Source organism: Parasteatoda tepidariorum, chromosome X2 (genome assembly GCF_043381705.1).
Source record: "Parasteatoda tepidariorum isolate YZ-2023 chromosome X2, CAS_Ptep_4.0, whole genome shotgun sequence".
NCBI lineage: Eukaryota > Metazoa > Arthropoda > Arachnida > Araneae > Theridiidae > Parasteatoda > Parasteatoda tepidariorum.
The window spans coordinates 9197351-9219190 of NC_092215.1; the positions used below are offsets into that span (position 1 = coordinate 9197351).

General features: G+C 27.8%; 1 protein-coding gene and 1 long non-coding RNA gene across 2 annotated transcripts in view; one reads left to right on the forward strand and one right to left on the reverse strand.

Moving 5' to 3' along the window:
* LOC139427192 (uncharacterized) overlaps positions 1-9702 on the forward strand; it is a 39631-nt gene extending 29929 nt beyond the window's left edge. Inside the window, exon 3 of the long non-coding RNA XR_011638328.1 lies at positions 9484-9702. This is a non-coding gene — a long non-coding RNA (uncharacterized lncRNA). The remainder of the gene's footprint in view (positions 1-9483) is intronic.
* Positions 9703-17211: 7509 nt separating this feature from the next.
* LOC122269384 (acanthoscurrin-2-like) lies at positions 17212-21522 on the reverse strand. The gene is made up of 3 exons (XM_043042191.2): positions 21278-21522; positions 18918-19469; positions 17212-17456 (listed from the first exon to the last, which is right to left on the reverse strand). The coding sequence occupies exons 1-2, from the start codon at positions 21287-21289 to the stop codon at positions 18924-18926; spliced, it is 558 nt and encodes a 185-aa protein (XP_042898125.1). The 5' UTR covers positions 21290-21522; the 3' UTR covers positions 17212-17456; positions 18918-18923.
* Positions 21523-21840: the final 318 nt, after the last annotated feature.

Genomic DNA, 21840 nt, shown 5'->3' on the forward strand with positions numbered 1-21840 from the left:
TATATATATATATATTATGTCGTAACCAAAGAAGAAAAAAACAGTAGAACAATATTTAGCTTAATTTACATAGGCCACTTCAGGTATCTTTCTTGTAAGTAAAACCAATGTTCAAAACACCATCAATATAACACAAATCTAATATACCTAGCTGGGTAATAGTGCAAAATGGTGCTCCTGCTGATGAAGGTGCACAAGTACACAATCTTACATTGAAACACGTCTAGGATTCAACAAATATATTATTAGTGATTTTAACGTCATTTTTACTAAATTATATTAGTAGCTGCATGCATAAAATAAAACAAGAAAACAAAATGTAACTTTATTAATTCATTAATAAATTGAATGAAAAAATTTAACATAATTACACTATTAAACAAATGCATGATTTGTCAACAATGGAGTAGTTGCTTGAATATTGAATCAAATTATAATCAAATTTCATGAAAATTACTTCCAGTTAGAAGTCTAGACGGTTTGTGTTATCAAAATTTTTGATCTTTTTAGTGGGCAAAAATGCTGAAACCCACTAAAAAATAAATAAATAAATAAAAAATAAACAAATAAATAGAAAATAAATAAATAAATAAATAAATAATTTGATTTAAGCTTTGATTTAGGTTTTTATTACAAAGAAGCCAGTGAAATAGAGACAGCAAGCAAATATCTAAAAAATATGACAATATGAATTAAAAATACAAAATATTATTCAAAAATATAAAAATATTATTTAAAACTATAAATATAACACGTTAATGACAAGATTTTAAAATAATTAGGTTTACAGAGTTTATTGTTCTTGAAAATAAGCAGATATAAGTGTAAGGTGTCAAAACCTGGAAAATCCATAGCAAAAATAATTAAAAGCAAAAATTTAGTAAAATATTTTTTGTGCTTACATTTTTGAGGGAAGTTAATCTAGCCTTTAATTGAGTTGAATTGTAGATTATCTATTTTTTATTATTATACATGTTTTCATGGTTAATTTAAGACCAAATTTACTTTTATCTGATGGATGTTAGGTCAAAAAAAATTTTAGCGCAAAAAACTGAAATCTTTAAAAATTATAAATGCTTTTAGTGAATAATTGTACCTTTTTTATTAGCATAAAATGATGACCGAATGCATTGTGCCGATTTTTAAAAATTGTATTGCTCCCTTTGTTATGGCAAACGTTTTTTTTTTCCTTTTGTTTTTTAAGATTTCTCTTTTTTATAATTTCAAGCTTCATTTTTGACAAGAAAAGTTTCAAAACTTAATTTTTCAATTTCAATTTACAATTTTTTTAAAAAATTTAAAAGCACTCTTGAGTGAAATTCTAAAAGGAAGAAAGACTTGAATAAAAATAAAAGTTTTTTGAAAATTGATATAGTTATTTGCTTGTTTGCTTCCTTTTTTTTTTCAAAAAAAAAAAGCTTCATAATTTCTTAATACGTTTCAAATTTTACAGATTTTGATACCCAACTTTACAAATAAGCATGGTTTCATTTTGAAAAACGTTAAATTCATGCCCAATATATAAAATATAATTATAAAAATGTTAAACATGTTTAAAAAAGGCTGATTAATACAACTGAAACAAATCTACTTAAAAAAAAGGTAACCAATAGATTACTTCTTAATTTAATAAAGCAAAAACTTGAACACAGATTTCACAAGAATAAATATTTGACGAATCTAGAAAATGTGTAGTATGTACAACTGAAATAAATAATCACAAATGAAGAGAATCTTAATAAATCATACAGTTGTGGTCACCAAAAACTTTCCCCGCCGAATCCATTTGGATCAGCTCCATCGACTTCACTATTATTAGATACATTTTTCTTTTCACTTTTGTCACTATTGTTCTTCAGCTCACCATTTTTTTCATTATTATTGTTTTTTATACGCGCATTAATGCTGTTATCGTAATTGAATTTGTTTTTGCCAGTGAATCTTGACAAATTGGATTCACTCTTAGAATTTCCATCCGTGACGCGTTTTTCAGCACCACTGAACTGTTGCAAATCTCTGTCCTTTTGATTATTATCATCAGTTTTACTTGGAATCCAGCCTCCATTGTTGAATCCAGAAAACAGAAGAGCTTCTTCGGTTTGCTTGTTAGTTTTTAGTTCTGGAAACTGTTTTCGAATTCGATCTGATGGTATCTTATAAATTTCTTTAGAATTGTACAATGGATTTAAATCCATGTCGTTGTTGAGGAATTTTATTTGCTGTCCGTTAAACACCGCACTTTTAACATCAAAATATTCTGGGCTTATTCCGTGATTGGGAGGTGAGTTTTGAAAACTTTGTTGATGGAATTGATCGTTGTTTTGTGCGTTAAAAGCAAAAGGTGCCGTTTTAGAAATAGAATCGGGTATAGTTCTTTCTAATTCATAAGAATTGTTATTCTTTTTTATAACCTTCCAACTATTTTCATCCAGTGGAAGTGTTACGAATTGTCCGTTTTCTACTTCGAGCGATTTTCCAGAAAAATTTGTGTTTGTGCTTCCGATATTGTTCATGTAAGTAAAATTGGAATAAAACTTAGGTATTCTGTGCTTAATATTTTGTTCTCGATAAGTAGGAATCGTAGCCATTTTGGCCACGTTAAAATTATTATTACGTTCATGAAACAATGCATTATATCGTTGGTCTGTTGTTGGTCTTATATTGTCTGAATTTTTATTTATTTCCTCCGATCTATGATGAAAATATCTTGGATCGCTGTCGAATCTGACGTTTTCGGGTGTAAAGCTTCTGGATTGTACACCTACGTTATTCTGATTATTTAGATAAATACCAGCTGCTTTGAATGCTTTATCGATATCTGTGTCCTGCGCATTTTGCATGTTACTACTGTATTGTTGGGGTAGTAATCCATATTGAAATTGCTGATAGCTTTTATCAGCGTTTTTAGACTCAAACACATTGGTTCTTTTTCCTAAGTTTGATGCGTTATTTTCATTGTTAATTTCATTTTTATTTTCCTCTCTGATTTTATGATATCCACCATTAATATTGTTTTGATTATTGGATTTGAAATTTTGGTTTTGTATTTGATTTATTGGTTCATTTATGTGTGTATTCCCATCGGAAATTTTAGAATACTTTTGTTGAATATGATGATTATAAAGATTGTTAATATTTTTATTATTTATATTCGTGTCCCTTTTTTCGTAGTTGTTATAACTATTTTGCAATCCAGAAATATCCTGTGGGGAATATTTTTGATTTTGATTCAAAGAAAGTAAATTCCCTTCATTATAAAAATCTCGATTGGAATAATTTTCATTATTTTCTTTGGATTCGTAATTGTTTCTTAAAGAGTTGTCTTGTACTATGATGTGCTTAATTACTGGAATAAAATGATGATTATTACCATCGAGCATGTGAGTTTTAATTTGATCATTATTCTGAGATTTCATTTGAAATCCGTGGGATTTAAACTGGTTTTTATTTTTATCAAAATTTTGGGAATTTATTTGAGGTTTATGAGTTTGATATTGCTTTTTATTATTAGTGGTCATCCCATGTCCCATACTTGGGCTATTCAATGATTTGCCTCTCATTCGATTACCTCTCATGCGATTTGGAAATAATGGATTTTCAGGAATAGGTCTATTATTTGGAACATTTAGTTTACTGTTGAAATTCGTATTCATAATGTTATCCATATTCTTTTTTTGGTTTAATTGTACATTTTGTCCAGGTACCAAATTTCTTAAGCCCTTTTTACTCGATTCTTGGTGTCTTGATCCCCAAATAACTTGATCCTTCGCTGTAAGCCCATGTGATGTAGTTATACCATGAGAGTTTGGAGTTACAAGCGAAATCTTCCAACCTTGATCTTCGGAAATTGGTATGTTCCAAGTATTTTTAACATCATTGACTGAATTTCGATGGCCATTATGATTATTGGTAAGTCCTAGAGATGAATGCTGATAACTATTTGGAGAAGGGGTTTGATGTTGTTGAGGAACACTCTTCATCTGGCCATTATGATTATTTCTAAGTCCTGGAGATGAATGCTGATAATTATTTGGAGAAGGGGTTTGATGTTGCTGATGAACACTCTTCACATGGCCATTATAATTATTTGTAAGTCCTGGAGATGAATGCTGATAATTATTTGGAGAAGGGGTTTGATGTTGCTGATGAACACTCTTCATGTGGCCATTATGATTATTTGCAAGTCCTAGAGATAAATGCTGATAATTATTTGGAAAAGGGATTTGATGTTGCTGATGAACACTCTTCATATTTTCGGTTGGAGGCATGTGTTTTCCTCCAGATGCACTGTTTTTGTCTTTATTTTTTCCAACAAGAACTACACCAATAAACCCTACTATTTTCTTCCCAATTTCTGCTTTCTTATATTGATTTTCGTTATTTTGCTTGATTTTCTTCTGATTTGGCACACTATTGTAGTTTCCAGGATTTTCTTGTTCATAAACAGGTATGTAAATGACCTTGTCCTGATCTTCTAACGATAGATCTATCACTGCATCACCAAGTTTCTTTACAATATCAGTTGGAATTTTTCCATTTCTATTAACCAATTCCTTCCTTTTTGAATCACTTTCATACGTTTGCAATATCCGGTTACTAGACTCTGATAAAAGTCGATGATACGAAAACAATTCATCGGCGTAATCCAAAGCCTCTGTATTGTTGTTACTCGTGCCATTCTTAATTTTGACACTATTGTGTTTTAATGTGGGAATCTCATTTTGCCCCCAGATTTCATCGACGTTTTTGTGTAAATATTTGTCATTGTTTCGCTTATCATCATTATCTGTTTCATTATTGTGATGAAGAGTTTTGTGTTTGAGATTATTAAAGTCATATTGAGTTTCCTTTTGTATGGAAAACGTGGAGGATAATGCAACTCTTAAAACCACACAATACAGAAAAGTTCTCTGAAAAAGAATGGTTATTGTTAGAATTATGTATTACGTTTTCTTTCAACTTTAACTATTTGTAATTATTTATTAGAGAAATTGCTCTTTTAACATTAATGAACCCCTAATATAAAGTCGAATGTAGAAACTTTTTTTTAAAGTTTATATGCCTATTTTTATTATTACAAGAAATTATTTGAATTGTTGAGCAAATTTTATATATATATAATATAAATATATTTGGAGTTAATAATGAGCTTGAAGTTTTCGTAGTAAAGAATAAAATAATATAATTACATAATTTACTTAAACATGATTATTACGCATGTATAAACTATGCCTTACTATTGTAAAGATACATATTATCTGACAAGAACACGATTTTTAAATCTGTTATTCGAAAAAAAACGTTAATTTACAGTTAATGAAAATTGTAGCTTTCAAAAATTAGAATTAAAATGAAGAATAGAATTTCTGAAAATTTCGATTACGTTTTTGAGTCTAAAACTGTTTAATTGCTGGACATCAAGGAATGCGATGCAAGTGGCATAAAAACTTTTGAAATCTACTGACGTTATTTATGGGCAATTCTTCTGCTTTATCTCTCGCATGACGTATACAAATTAAAAGTATTTTTATCGAAAACAATTTTGTAATTTTGTTCCTGAAATGTCTATGTACAGTGGGATGTAAAGAATGGTATTAACTTGACTAAGTTTTATTCTAAAGATCAGATTTTCACACACTAAATACCAGTCTTAATGGTTAATAGAATTTAATTCAGATTTCAATTATGCTAATTTATTAATGCTTACAGTTAAAAGTTATGAGTTAAGGCGCAAAAGTGTACATTCTTTGTTAATTTCCATATTTCGGATTTCGGTATTTTGCGAAATCTAGGCTACTTTTTAAGCCAATTGAAAACTTTTTACATACAATAATAAAACTCGTTAATCAAATGATATTTCCATGTGAACGAATTATTTATAATTTTTAATGTAATTTTTTTTAATTTTTTTGCAATGGTCGGAAACATTTTGAACACTGAAGGATAATTTTCTTACGTAATTTAAAAGCATGCAGTTTTAAATGACAAAGTACGAAATTTGAACAAAATTGGCCAAATTGTTCTTGAGAAATAAAAAATTAAAAACACAATTATGAATCAATAAGAAGATAGTATTAATTAAAAATTATTATGAATTGGTATTCACTATTAGAATAAAAGTTATTTAGAAGGAAAGTTTCCTCGCTTACTGTACTGAATGCACAAACATAATTTTTTTTTTATTATTCTTTATAAAATATACCAACCAAAATAATTTAAATTTTTGAAGATCTTTAAGGTAGAGTCATCCTTGCATGAAATCTGAAGAAAACGCTAATAACATTAATACTTTTTATGAAGAAATAATTTTTAAAAATTAAACTTGGTTTACTCTCAACATGCTAATAAATTGGTACTAAATGATTAATTTAATTCAAAACTGAATTCATATTTAGACAAAATATTTAATAAGATCTTATTTTATACCTATACAAAATGTTAAAAATTTATCACAATCAATAATATTTTTCGAAAATAAAAGTATAAATGCCTCTCTCTCTCTCTTTAAAAAAATATATAGAAAAATACAGTTTAAGATAATAAGATACATTGTTACAGAAGCTGAAGAGATCAATTTCATAATTATCAATTATTTTGCAGCATTTAAGAGCTTTGAAACTATTAGGTCATCTTATGTTGAAATTTACATTAAATCGTTAAACTGCTGAAGTTAAAATCAAACTCTTAATATTGAAGTTAAACTCAAACTTTTCATAATAAAGTTAAAATTAAATTGGTGAAAAGAAATAATTATCAGTATTATTTTTCAATTTAACATAAATAAAATTAAATGGACTTTATTTGATAAAAAACATTGTATTGAAGGTAATAAAATACATTCTTACCGACGTCAAGGAAATCAAATTCATATTTGACAATTACTTCACAGCATTTAAAAGGTTTTGGACTATTGCATCTTCTTATATTGAAATTAAAACCAAACTATTGCACTTTTGAAGTTGAAATAAAGTTGTTAAATTAAGCTGTTAATATTGAAGTCAAAATCAGACTTATGAAAATTGATGGCAACCAGTAATATTCTTCAATTAAATGCAAATAAAAGTAAATGCATGTCTTTAGAAAAACATTGACTTATAGGTAATAGAGTGCTTTCTTACCGAAGCAAAGGTGATCAAATTCATGATTGACAATTACTTTGCTGCATTTAACAGCTTTTGGACTATTAGATCATCTTATATAGACCGAAACTAGCATTGGCGATTTTAATTACTTTATTACATTGCGTGTCGTTCTGGTTATTGAAAACAGCGATTGATGGCAGATATCACTTGTTTTAATGGAATCTGAATATGTTAACATAACGGTAACACTGAGAAAAGTTTCGCGCTTCGTTAGAAAATCAATGTTAACAAAACTAGATTACTGTCTAAAATTGTAATCTTTCTCTGAGCTCCTAAATTTAAAGAAAATGTTCTAAATTACTTTAACTATCTAAAACTATAATGCTATTAATTGAAATATAATTTTTATGTATTGAAATGATAAATTATAATGTACTACACTACAAAAGCTCTGAGTGTATTTTAACACCGAAAAAGTGGCAACTAACTTTGCACTAAAAGTGATGAAGCGAATCACATTAAATAATTCTTTGTGTTATTACACACGAGTGATAGTTCTTGGTGTAGAGAAACACTAGAAATGTTTCTTTAAGCTACTTTTGGTGCAGAGTAGTTTCCACCGTTTATGGTGTTCAGTAACACTAAAAAAATGTGTAATAGCAGTAAGATATAAAGCACATAAGAGTCAGTAAAGTTGGTTTTTCGTTACAATTTTAGGTAAGAACAAGTATTTTATGATCTACACACGTAAATAAAATTAGTTTGCAAATCAAACATACTCACCGAACAGAGAAAATGTTAAGACGAATTCGAATTAGGAATAGCAGAAAAGAAGCGAATATAAATTAAATGGCATAAAATTATTTAATGCAAAGGAAAAATATAAGCAAATTAAAATATTGCCATCCTTATTACACAACTATAAGCAAGTAGACTTTTCGTTACGACGTAAATTTTGTTTCTGTAAATGTATAGTAATGGATGATGGTCATATAGGAGAGATGACCCGTTTAAATGTCTCCTATATTTTTTAGATATTCCCGCACATGTAGTTTTTAAGTTATTACTTATTTAATTTTTAAGTTTTAGCAGTTTTGCTTGTTTAATTTGAACAAAGCATTGTTTTTCGTGATTAAAAAAAGTATGTAAAATTTTGATGTTTTATTTTATTTAGGGGTCAAATATTTCTTGGGAATTTACTAATCTTTTGTTTTTCAAAGCTTTGGCTACATTTTTTTCAACTAACTAGACCTTTAGAGCACATATATAGTCCAATCTTTGTTCCTAAGTAAAAAAAAGGCAGGGTGGGACAGCCTGTTTGGAAGGGCGCTGGACTTACGTTTGTGAGAGCAGGAGTTCGAATCCAGCCGAACGAAGACTCCCCGTGTAGTAAATGATGACTGGTGCACGTTAAATCTGTCGGATCACAAAGTCTTTCATGTTACAATAACAAATCAATACCTCTGAGGGTACTGAATTGGAAATTGATCGTTCTCTAGTTCAGGTCAAAATTACGATCTGTGGACGAGTGGATGGATGTATGAATGGGTCCGTCCTATAAACGGGTGTGACGTATAGGTGTGACTGAAGTCAAATTCTAGGCCATAGATGGCGCCACTTGAAAACTAGAGCAATCGCACCCCTTCTGCTTAATGGTCGACGACAACAACAACAACAAGTAAAAAAGACGGAAGAATATTATAGTGGAGAGACGCTATAAATCCGGTCGCCATCCCATCATTAATTTTAGGAGAGATGACCACACAATATTGGAGAGAAATGGCCACTTAATACGTAAGGACATATTAATGATAGTAGAGTTGTTAAAAAATTTAAATTTAGATAACAAAATTAAGGAAATTCGATGTTATTTAGTAAATTAATCTTCACACCAGCGCTTCATTTATTCAAATAAATAAATCTAGTTACGAAATCTTTGCGTTTATTAATGATTTCGTTTCGCAATTTTAAGATGAAAGCTAATAAAAAAATCATTGGCTTTTTTATTAAAATATTGAAACCACTTTTAAACTTTAGAGTACCGTACGAATTCTACATATTACATGTCGATTCTACAGGCATAACATATTATCCGATAGAACTCTATAACCTACTTCACAGAACCTTACATATTACCTGATTTTACACACTCAGAATTTGATGAATATAAGCATGTAAGCTGTGAAGAAAAATACAATACCACTAATAAAAACGATGACTGGATGAGATGTGTAAGGTGCAATGCAATGCAATGTTTCCATTAAGCATGTACAAACCTTGCAAATCTTTTCTAAAAATTTAATAAATTTTCTTTCGGAATTGGTCTAGTAAATTTGTACATTAGATTTTATTTGTTGGATTCTTTTTACTGATTTCTTAAAATGAAATACTTCCCTTACAGCTTATTGCGAGTTCATCATGGTTAACTGTATGAAATGTGAGCTTTATCCATATTTTAGCTTCACTTTTCCTTTAATGTATCAGGTGGACATCTCACCTCGACGTTAAGAAGAGAATGACCACTTGTTCAATTAAAAAAAAACAATGTTCATTGTTCTCAATATTCCTTTATTTTTTGCTTAATATATGTTGAGCACGTGTATGAGAATTTGAAATATAAATAAACATTTCATGTATCTTTATGCTTAATACTTTTATTTCGATTCGTAAAATCTATTTCCAATTGTTAAGTCATTATTTATGTTTCACAACTTCTGTACTGTGGTAGAATAACATTTGCACTTTAATAAAATCGAATATATGTGTGTAGAGATACTATTAATTTAAATTTAGGGAAATATTATTTTAACTTCATTTTCTTTAACATTGCTTGATTGCGGAAGTTATTTTATCTAGTTTTAGATGTAATAATTGAGAATCTAAATTTTTAAGAAGTAAAAAAACACGAATTAAACTTAAGCACTGAAAGGTTTTACTGCCTTTGTTCAAAACCTTTGCAGAGACAAACAAGTTAAGTGATTGATTGACCTATATATATATATATATATATATCCTCAATATAAAAATTGCATAGGAACCCGGAAATGTTTTCATACGTCGCTAGGGGCGCTAAGANTTTTAGCGAATTTTTTTCAATATATATATAGGTTGAGACAGAAATTAAATTTCCTCCAAACAGACAAGTGAAGCACTGTTTCTGACTTACTTTTTCACGTTCAAATGAATGAAGCCAATAGATCGAAATGATCGGACTAATAGTATAGAAGTTACATGGGCTTTGTATACGAAAAGTACAAACTTTTATTCGTATTTATCTACGCATCTGACATTGTTATCTAAACAAATGAGACTTGTTTCCTATATAGTTCTTACGATGAATCGTATAAGACTATATAAGAGTCAACAGAAGGTATAGTTAAAAAGTTAAAAGCGCCTATTGTATAAAAAGTACTTCTACTGACATGTACTTATTTGCACTTTTTGCATTGCTATTTATAAGCTGTCTGAACATGTACTTTAATTAAAATATTTTGAGAAATTCAACTTTTGAAATATGTTTGTAAAATATGTTCGTGCGGCTTTTGAAACGTAAATCCTTTTGATTTGTGTTTGTTTTCCTACTCATGGGATACTCATAAGACTCATAGGATTCATAAAAATTCACAGGATACCTCACTTATTGGTCTCGCAATATGAAAAGATAAAACACTTCTTTATTTCCTCACGTAATAACGCAACAACGATCCTACATAGCAACATGAAAAGTGTACCATGTCAAAAGAAGTACTTTTTATACAAAAAAAGAAAAAAAGAAAAAAAAACTCTTTTAGATTTTAAACTATTTGTTCTTTTGACTCATGTACAGTCAAAAGACATACAGTTATTCGATTCAACGTGAAAAAGTACAAAAGAAACAATGCCTCGAAAACAATATCAGTTGCGTAAATATGTACAAGTACAAGTTTGTCCTTTTCCCTTATAACTTTGAAACTATTAGTCAGATCGTTTTAAGATTGATTTCTTTCCATTTAGTGAAGAAACAAACAAACATCGGAAACAATACCTAACTTATCTTTATAGAAGATCTGCCCTCTCCCTCTAATCACCCCCATTTCTCTAATAAAGGGTTAAAGAGTAGGGGGAGTTTTCAATAATAAATAAAAATTTCTTCCATTTAAACCTTTTTCGTGATAAAACAGCCGACAAATGTACAGTTTGTCTAAGCTAAGAACTCCTCCCGCTTTAATGTCTGAGGCGTTTTGTGCTATGGAAACAAGAATGGCGCATTTTAGGGAGGGTGGGTAGCTTCGCTCTAAGACTAATACAAGAGATCGAAGAAAGAGTTTTCCTTTCTCTCACCCACCCGAGCCGAAACCACTCCAAACAGTGACCCCGCACCCCTATTTGAAATAGGCATACCTCGTTACCATAGTCAACGCCACAGGCCCAGACCAATGTCTGGGAGAGTTCTTATTTTAGACAAACTATATTCGTACAATATTAAACTGCAGACATTTAAAAAGCAAAAAATGTATTTTCTTAATAACAATTCTGTTATAATAGCGGACAGTTAGTAATTTTGAATTTGTTACAAGCATGCAATTTTTGTATCGTTGTTAGGATTTTGACAGTGATATATAATTTGTGAAAACACAAATTTCAAAGGGGGAAATTTTTTTGTTAAGCTTTTAAAAACATTTGTTCTTACTGTCCATTCCTACTCAGAGGAAAAATTATGGTAAAATTATACCACTGTATGGTAAGAAAATTTCTGGTAAAAAAACCATAATTTCATAAAACCGAATAACAAACCCACCATAATAAAACCAAAATATACTCGTATTTAAGCCATTCTTTGGTGACTTTTCCGTTCATGTGTTCATGGTTGACCGGAAATACTGGTTCTCAATCACCATACGTTTAGAAAAAATATAAATCTGAAATATGAATTTAAATGTTTTTTATGCCATTTTCATATCATTATAAAACTGTCAAATTTTATCACGTTTACCAAATTTTTGTTACGTACATAATAAAACCTAATAAAACCATATTTTATTGTGAATTTTTCCAAAATTCCCAATTGTCAATCAATTTTTACAAAATTTACCTATTGAATTGATAAAAACTACCGTGCTTAATGGCGTTTCCATACAGCCATAAACACTGTAAATTTTACTATATTCTGGTAGTTTTGACCGACCACTTTTTTTAAGTATTGAGAAGGTTCAAAAATGCAACTAAACCTAATGGAAAATACATTATGACAAAATTTGACATAGATTATTTTCATATATCGTTTCTTTTAAATATCATTAACTGCTATATATTTGGTATATAAAATAACCTTTTTGTTCAAATCCATATTAAATTTTCGTAAGTTTAAAAAAAATGGCTAAGTTTGTTAAATTTTCGATTAATTAATTTTTAATAAGTAATTTTTATTCAGCATAATATTGATTCATTTTAGCAAAGAAATTTGTAAAACTATTCTTTCTTGGGAAAACGTAATTATATATTTATAAATGTATTAATATTATAAATATATTAATATTATAAATATATTAATATTATAAATATATTAATATTACAAATATATTAATATTATAAATACACAATTGTGTTTACATACAATCGAGTATGTTATATAAACACTACCCTACAATCATGGAAGCGACACTTTCTGTTTTTAACAATTTTTTACGTTTCTCAAGAAATATTTTGAAGATTATTTTGTGGCTTTATAAGTAATTAGTTGTGACTTTTCACACTTAACAATAAAGTTTAAAAACTTTTAAGGGTTTCAGGGACATACAATACATTACGAAGGAAGTATTTTTAAACACCCTATGCCAGAAAATCAAGCAATAACCTTGTAATTTGCACCGATTGCTTTGGCAGTTATTTGCAGAAACTACTTGAAATTTCATAAACCAAACTTAAATATTCATGGAGTAATGAACATTTTTCTAAAAATTAATTTTTTTTGTCTTACGTTTTTCTGCTTACTTTAAATACATTTATTGGAATTAAACGAAATTTTTGGAGCAATTAAAAATTAATTACAAAATTATTCTTTCAAAATTTGAAGAAAAAATATTCGCTAAAAACTGCGCAATATATGACTATTTAAAGTTGTTATTTTGAACTGCCCATGCACGGAAAAATAAAAAGAAAAAAATTTCTTCTTCTTAATTTTGAAGTGAATCGTATTTGGCAACTAATGAAAAAAATCTGATTTGAATCTCTTATAACATTTAATGAGTTTCAAGCAATTTTCAAAGTAGTTTTTCCTCTTCTTTAAAAAAAGCTCAAAATGAAAAGGATTTTTCCACAAATTTAATTTTGTACCATAAGACAAAATTTAATAACAAATAATAATACCTTACAAAAATTGTCTGGACACCAAACTGTGATGATATGAGGAAAGAAAACAGGCAAAAGAAAACGTTCTTTCATGGGGAATGATCTCCCACAATGCTGGTGTCATTTTTAATAAATCTTATTTAATTGTACAAAATTAAATTTGCGAAAAACCCTTTATCATGAGCTTTCTTTTAAAAGTGCGAAAACTGCCTATAAAATTGCTTGAAGCACTTTAAATTTATTAGATTGTTCAGATTTTTTTCCTTAGTTGCCAAATACGATTCACAACAAATTTACAGAATAGATTTTTAAATTTTTTTCCGCTCTTGCGCAATATAAAACAACTAATAAATAGTCATATCTTGCGCAATTTTTAGCGAATTTTTTTCAAATTTTAAAACAATAGTTTTGTAGTTATTGTTTAATTGCTCTGAAAATTTTGTTTAATTGTATTGAATATTTCTAAAGTTATGGCAAAAAAACGTAAGACAAAAAAAATTAGTTTTTTTATAAAAATGTCATTATCCCCATAAATATTGAAGCAAGGTCTATGAAATTTTATGCAATTGTTAAAAATAACAACCAAAATAATTGGTATAAGTTACAAGCTTATTGCTTAATTTTCTGGCATAGGGTGTTCAAAAATATTTGCTTTCTTTTGTAGTTCATTGTCGATCTCTGAAACCTATGAATGTTTTCAACTTTATTTCCAAGTATGAAAAAATGCATGAACTAATTAACTCTAAAGTTATAAAATAAACCTTTAAGTATTTCTTAAGAAATTTAAAAAAGTTTCATAAACTGTAAGTGTCTCTTCCGTTACTGTAGGGTAGTGTATACATATATTATTTTTGCCTTTTTATTCCCATTTCAAATGAACCAAAAGTTTTTAGGGCAGGCATATCTTAAGAATTTTTCAGATAATTTCAGAGGTATTTAACATAAAAGTATTGAAAAATTGCCACTTAACATTAAAAAGTTACGCTTAAATTATTTTACGTCGAAAATGCCTTTTTTTCCCTTAAATATTCAGTATGTAGGAAGCCTAAAAAACAAGTGATATTTCCATTATGTTTTTACACAGAACTTTCAATGACTTCAAAAGTAAAATTTTATCGCATGCATTTTAATCATAAAATTTCATTCCAAACTCCTAAATAGACGCGTATAACCTAGTTGGCATTTTAATAGCAAAACTTACTCGATTGCAATGAAGTTCTTACGAAACTTTATTTTTATTTTGAAAATTTCTCTTGTGTGCTTATTTATAAATTTTATTTGCCACTAACATTTCCTTTTTTTTTATTATCGCTATGAGACTCTTAGAATTAGTTTTAATGGTCGTGGAAAACATGAACCAAATTTCATGAAAATTTTTAAGTGTAGAATAACATGGAATAACCCAAATAAACCATAATTGACATGACATACAACTTTAGATTGATCTTGAAAAGAACAAACGTATTTCATAATAACAATTTCATTATATTCATTCGTAATTTTTCTTAATGTATAAACTATTTGTATTGTTCAGCCAAGTAAACAAAGTGATTAGATACTTGATTCAGCAAAATGAATCTATCTCTTTTCTCAATGTCTTCATTTTTTGTTTTTTGCTCTACTTCCTTTGTTACCTATTGAAAGTAAGAGGTAACAGACACGGTTCAGTAATCTAGACGTGTTACTGAAAAGTAATAAGGGAAATAGATCGAGTTTTTGACTCTAGTGGGCAATCGTTGGATATAACAAAATAACTATAAAATACATAAATTGAAAACGTTTATTAAAATGGTTCAAATAAATTTTTATGCGTATTTTTCGACTTTCTATCCGCAAGTTTCAACAATTTGGTTGTAAAGTTATCTAGTCATAAAATTTGAAATCTATAAATATAAATAATCTAATGGAAGAGAATGTTTTCCTAACTCGATATAAAAACACATTGAGTTATCGGAATGTGTTATGAATGTTAAAAAAAATATGTGCCTAACATGAAATTGGAAATAATACATAAAACGGAAAATTTGAAAACATTTTTTAAAATGTTTTAAATAAACTTTTATGCATATTTTTCGACTTTCAATGCGTAAGTTTCAACAATGTTGGATGTAGAGTTATCAAGTCATAAAATTTGAAATCTATAAATATAGATAATCTAATCATAGAAAATAATGTTTTCCTAACTCAATATCGAAACATATTCAGTTATCGGAATGTATTATGAATATAAAAAAATATATATCAAACTTGAAATTAGAAATATAAAACGGAAAATTTGAAAACATTTATTAGAATGGTTTTAAAAACATTTTATGCGTATTTTTCTACTTTCTACCTGTAAGTTTCAACAATGTTAGTTGTAGAGTTATCAAGTCATAAAATTTGAAATCTGCGGAAATAAATAATCTAAGCATAGAAAAGAACGTTTACCTAACTCGATATTGTAACGTATTGAGTTATCGGAATGTGTTATAAATGTAAAAAAATGTATACCTAACTTGAAGTTAAAAATAGGAAGCGGAAAATTTGAAAATATTTATTGAAATGTTTTAAATAAATTTTTATATCTTACTTCTTCTATAAGCTTTAACTAAGTTTCAATATTTTCAGTTGTAAATTTATCTATTTGTAGCATTTAAATTCGATAAATATCAGGAAAAATTCTAATCAAGAAAAAAAATGTATTCCTTACTCAAAATCGAAACATATTGAGTTGGATTCCGAAGCCGAAAGACTTTATAAGCTGTTTCTGAATCTTCAAGCTAACTAAAAAAGCGTATTGATGCCACTTCGAAACATATTAAAAGGATATATAATATATTTCATTTAATATTTTCAGGAGTAATTACATCAGTCTTGAAAATAAATAGCCGTTCTTTGTACGCGATGAATAATTAAAGCCACAATTTCATGAAGAAAAAAAAATCATATTTTAAGCAAATGCATGAATGCGTGTAAAATTATGAATCACGCAATTTAAACGATGATTTCTTTTCTCACGTAGATTTCATCTGAAGGAATTTGCTGAGTTTCTTATTAACTTAATCGGATATCATTAAGGTTATAGATGGTATCTTTTTTAGTTTTTTTTCCCGTTCTGTTCGCGTTAATAATGTCATATTACTTAAGAAATCAAAGATTAATAAATTTCAATCAAATGAAAGGTATCTTGTAATTATTATGAAATTTTTTTATAATAGCAATTACAATCTGCCAGCATATTTCAGATATTGCCCTCCGAACATCTTGCTAATTAAATTAATTTTTTTTTGCAAATCAATTGTACTATTTTGCAAATCAAATTCGATCATTACAGAGAATTTGAACTTGCAAATTACTGTATATGTATATATATATATTGAGTGCTCCTCACACTATTGTATTAATACAATTTGCTTTGGCTGTATTGATACAGTATCAGAACGCACTCTTTTTTGCTGATATAATCGTGTGGGCTGATTAAAAGATTATATCTCTTATTTTCCGGATTTTGTTAAAACATTTTTGTCCTTTTTTTCCCCAGTTGTTTGTTATTTTTTTATTAATATTTTTCCTTCCCCCCTTTTTTTTTCATATGTCTGTAATTTTTCTTTGTTTTATCTTCATTTTGAACTTATCTAATGAGTTCTGTTTACTTGCAGATTATGCGCAATAAATGAAACTTATTGTTTTTCCTAATTTTCTTCGTGNTATATATATAAATAATATATATAAAAATATATATATAAAAAAATAATATACATATGAAACAAAATAAATGCTAACATATTTTCATAAAAATAACACTGCTTGTTAGATTTGATTTTATTGTTTCTTAAGACTAGTTCCTTGCACAAAAATATATATGTATATAAACAGGAGACATTCTCTAAGAAAAGTAAAATGAACGTTTAAAGTAGATTTTTAACTTAACAGATCACAAGGAAACAATTTTTTGTTAAAAAAATAATAATTTCTTGAGTCAGTCGATCTTCGAATCTTGTCATTTTAAACGTCATAAATAATAGCTGCTAATTTATGAGATTTTTTAGAATGTTTAATTTGACACTGAAAGAAAAAAAAATATATGTAGTTACATTACAAACAAATCAATTATAAGCACATATATATAATAAAAAATATGTTAAGAATTATTGCAATATCATATTGCAACAGAAGTATTTATAGAATGCTATCTGCAAGAAAAATATCGTAAAACTTATCTAAAGCCAACTGGAAACCCAAACAAATTCACCTTTCTATCGCCTATCTCTGAACTGACATGTTCCCCTAGCTAAGTTTTCTAAGAGTTAAGTGTTCTTTTTTATCATTTAAAAGTAATTTTTCTTAAGGTTTAATCTATAATTTGAGTTTTAATAAAATATTGCAACAGAAGTATTTATAGAACACCATCAGCAATAAAAAAGATTAAAAAAAACTTAGCAGAAGCAATCTGGAAACCCGAACAATGTCACCATATCTCCTGTCTCTGAACTGTTATGTTCCTCTAGCTAAGTTTTCTAAAAGTTAAGTGTTCTTTTTCATCCTTAAAAGTAATTTTTATAAAGTTTTAATGTAATATTTGTGTGCCTGTCCTATGCTTAATTCATTTTTTGTTTTATTAAATTATTTAAAATTAGTTACCGTTTTTTTTTGTAACAAAACAGTTATAATAAGTGTAATCCATGTTGTAGCTATTTGACATAATAATTGTGCTGTTTCTATTTAATATAATAAGAAATTATGTCTCAAGTAATTATATAATAAAAAATATAATAATTTAGTACAGTCAAAGATAAATAATAAATCAGTAAAGGCCACACTTAAAGTTTTTAAAATGTCATCAATCTTCAAATCTTTTAAACATTTGGCTTTTTGTTAAGATTCGTAACTAAAAAATTTTTAAAAGTCTGACAATTTATAATTTTTAAAAAAAATAACCTACATATTGCTTTAAGTTATTTATATTGTTTCAAAATAAAACATTTCTGTAAGCATTTAAATGGAATTACTTTTGAGGAATTTTTTTAAGACATTCAAAATTTAAAACTAAAGAGAAGTTAACGCTCTTACTTTTTGATAGACTATGTTGATTGACTTGTACTTTGTATAAACCACTTATTCCAGAGTTTTAATTTTTTTTACTTACTTTGTGGTATCATAGAAATACTTTGTCACGATTTGTTTATGTTTTATAGCAAATTGATGTACCGGAAAATGGAATGATTCGTAACATAGAGAATAAACTGAACGAAATTTTATGTAAGTTAAAAAATATTCTTCTGACACGAACTAAAAAAAATTGCTTCAAAACTTTTTTTAGCTTTGTAACATGGCAATAGAAAATAGTTTAGGAATTGTGTCTTTTAGAAATTTAAACATAGTAGATTTCCTTGTAAGAGTAGAAACAGCGAAAAAATTTTCTTTTAAATTTTCCTTTACAAGACCAAACCTTCTAATATATGGACTCTGAATATTTATTGAAAATTATCATAATTTTTAAAATAAGAGAGAATGATCTGAACTTACATATTTCTATCTCCATGCACTCCCTTTATTATTTCCAAAACCTGGCCTCAGTTGAAATCCTCCACCAAATCCTCCTCCAAAACCTCCTTTACCGCCAAAATTTCCAAATCCTCCTTTTCCACCGAGGTTTCCAAAGCCTCCACCATGGTTTCCAAATCCACCAAAGCCTCCTTTTCCTCCAGTACCTCCACCAATATTTTGAATGTGACCTTTGATCCTGTATCCTCCTAACCCACCTCCAGTATTCCAACCACCTCCTCCACCACCAATATTCCAACCACCAATATTCCAACCATCAAATCCTCCAAAGTCTCCTTTACCACCTCCTATTCCTCCATTCCCTAGCACTTTTACACTTTCTACAGGAACAACAATTGCTAATCCTCCACCATGTCCTCCTCCACCATGTCCTCCTCCACCAAATCCACCACCATGGCCACCTCCACCAAAGCCTCCTTGTAATCCATCAAATAGTCCTCCCCCATCATTTCCTCCTCCAATGAAACCACAAAAGGCTAAATCCATCAATGTAAGGATAGTTACTGTAACTACCTACAAATAAAAAAAAACAAAAAATGTTCTGTATTTTAAGAAATTAATTGGGTGATCATAAAATTTAAAGGGTGAGTGAGAAAAGTTGTAAATTGTGAAAAAGAGCAATTTTTTCTCCCTAAAAGGATTTTTAGTCTTCAGAAACGTGAAAATTTTTTCTTATTTTTAATCCAAGACCAAGTATAGTAGATAATGAGAAAGTAATTCTTACAAGCGTAAGAAACTATCTGCTCTATCATAGTAAAACATAACTGCATATATTTAAGTTGAACTTAGCTTAGGCAAAAAATAACTGTTAACGAAAAAGTAATCCTTATGATTGGATGAAACTAACTATTTTATTACTTAGAGACAAATTGCATTATCACTATGATGAAAAATTGAAATACAGTATGGAAGTTTAAAAACGTATACAAAATGAAACTTCCACACAAACAAACAAAACTGTTTTCTTTCATAAGTTTTGTTATTAATATATTTGTGAATGATAAACTTATTTCATTAGTTTTTAAAGATAGAAAAAGATTCAACATTAATTTCAATAATACTATAGCGTTCATAATAATAAGTATAGTTTTTAATTTGGAGTAAGACATTTTTACATCATTCAACCTTCTTGTATATCGTCCTGATATTCCTCATACCAATCTATGATGGTCTTTGTTTAGTAATAAAGTTTAGTTTTTTAAAAATTTACTATAGTTTAGTATGTTTAGTGCGATGATCTTACTATGCAATAAGGCCGTTTTTTTCTTCTTTTTTGTTTTCCACTTTACCATAATAGTCTTAAAAAAAAGATTGAATTCTTTGGTAACGAATAATTTTTAAACGTAAATGAGACTGTTTCTCACATGACAAGATACTAATTTAGTTGCCAATTATAATATTTTGAGCTAAAACAGAAAGAAAGAGGTACTTAAATTTCATTATCTTTAAATCAAAACTTAATTACCCAATAATTAATTACACACAATTTTTGTTCCATAGTATAAAAAATAACACATATCACAATATTAAATATTCAAAAGTTATAAGTTTGAAAAATAATTTAATACATTTTATCTTTGAGGGAAATAAAACACATTTCAAGAGCAAAATAAATAAATAAATAAATAAAAACAAATAATAAAAAAATTTTCCTCAAGAAAATGTTTTTTTTTTTCACAAGTAAAATATATTTCAATATTACATTTATAAGAAGTATATATTAGAGTTATTCAATGAATGTCAAATTATATTTCAAATGTTAAGGGGTTATCTTTTTAAGAATATTTTAAAATATCAATACTTGTGTACAGCATTCAATACACTCATATAAAATTCGATTTATTTAAAAATTCAAAGTTTGTTTTTTGGTATATACATTTTATACGTTTTTATAAACTAATTAAAGTCTGTGTAAAAAATTATGAATTTTCTTAAACTTTTCAGAAATGTCCTACTTATTTTATCTTTATCCAATATATTATTTATACATCCTGAAGCAAAATACTTTTCTTGATTTCAAACATATAATCATGTTGATTTCTCTTTGTCCAAAAATATTCTTAAGCAAATATAATAAGATATTTAATCCAGATAAACATTACATTTAAAAGCATTCATAAAAATAAATGTATAACATTTGAAATAAGACTAAAAGGAAAATTTATGTACGTTTTATAAGAACAATATTGAAAATATTTTAATATAAGTTTACTAGTAAAAAGAAACACAATTTCTTGTGGTAAAAAATATTCGCTCTCACGTATGTTTTAGTTTCCCTTAACAAAAATTTTCATACATAGATTATCATAAAATATACATACTTTTAAATCCATTTAGACTATTTAAATATCCAAGTGAAAAATGTACGCAATTTTCTGACGACGCCAACTGATGTTTTTTCGTGAGTTTCTAAGCTGTTTTTATAGATGCGTTTGCATCATATACTAAGCAACTAAAAAAAAACTTTTTTTAAAACTAGGATAACAATAATATGTCACCAATAATGTAAAGAAGTGAAATCATGCAAAGATTTTATGAAAAGACAGAAAACTATAGCGAATCCGTATATTGAGGAATCAAGTTCAAAGTAGTTATAAATAGCTTTGAGTCGGGGTTCTATGAAAAAATTGGTGTCACACGCTTGTCAGCAGATAAACTGCTCTACCATGTAAAACATTTTTGATGCTATTGTAGAACTCCCGTTGAAAGATGTTTAAAAATCTATAAAGGTTTAAGATGTCTAAAAACAAAGTAAATCTTGCAAAAAAAATGAAACATATTTAAACACAATCACTTTAAACTTTTCATACAATCGTTTTATTTTAAATAGTGTAAGAAATGTTATAGGCTAATTGTAAAATACGCATCTTTACAAATGACCCGT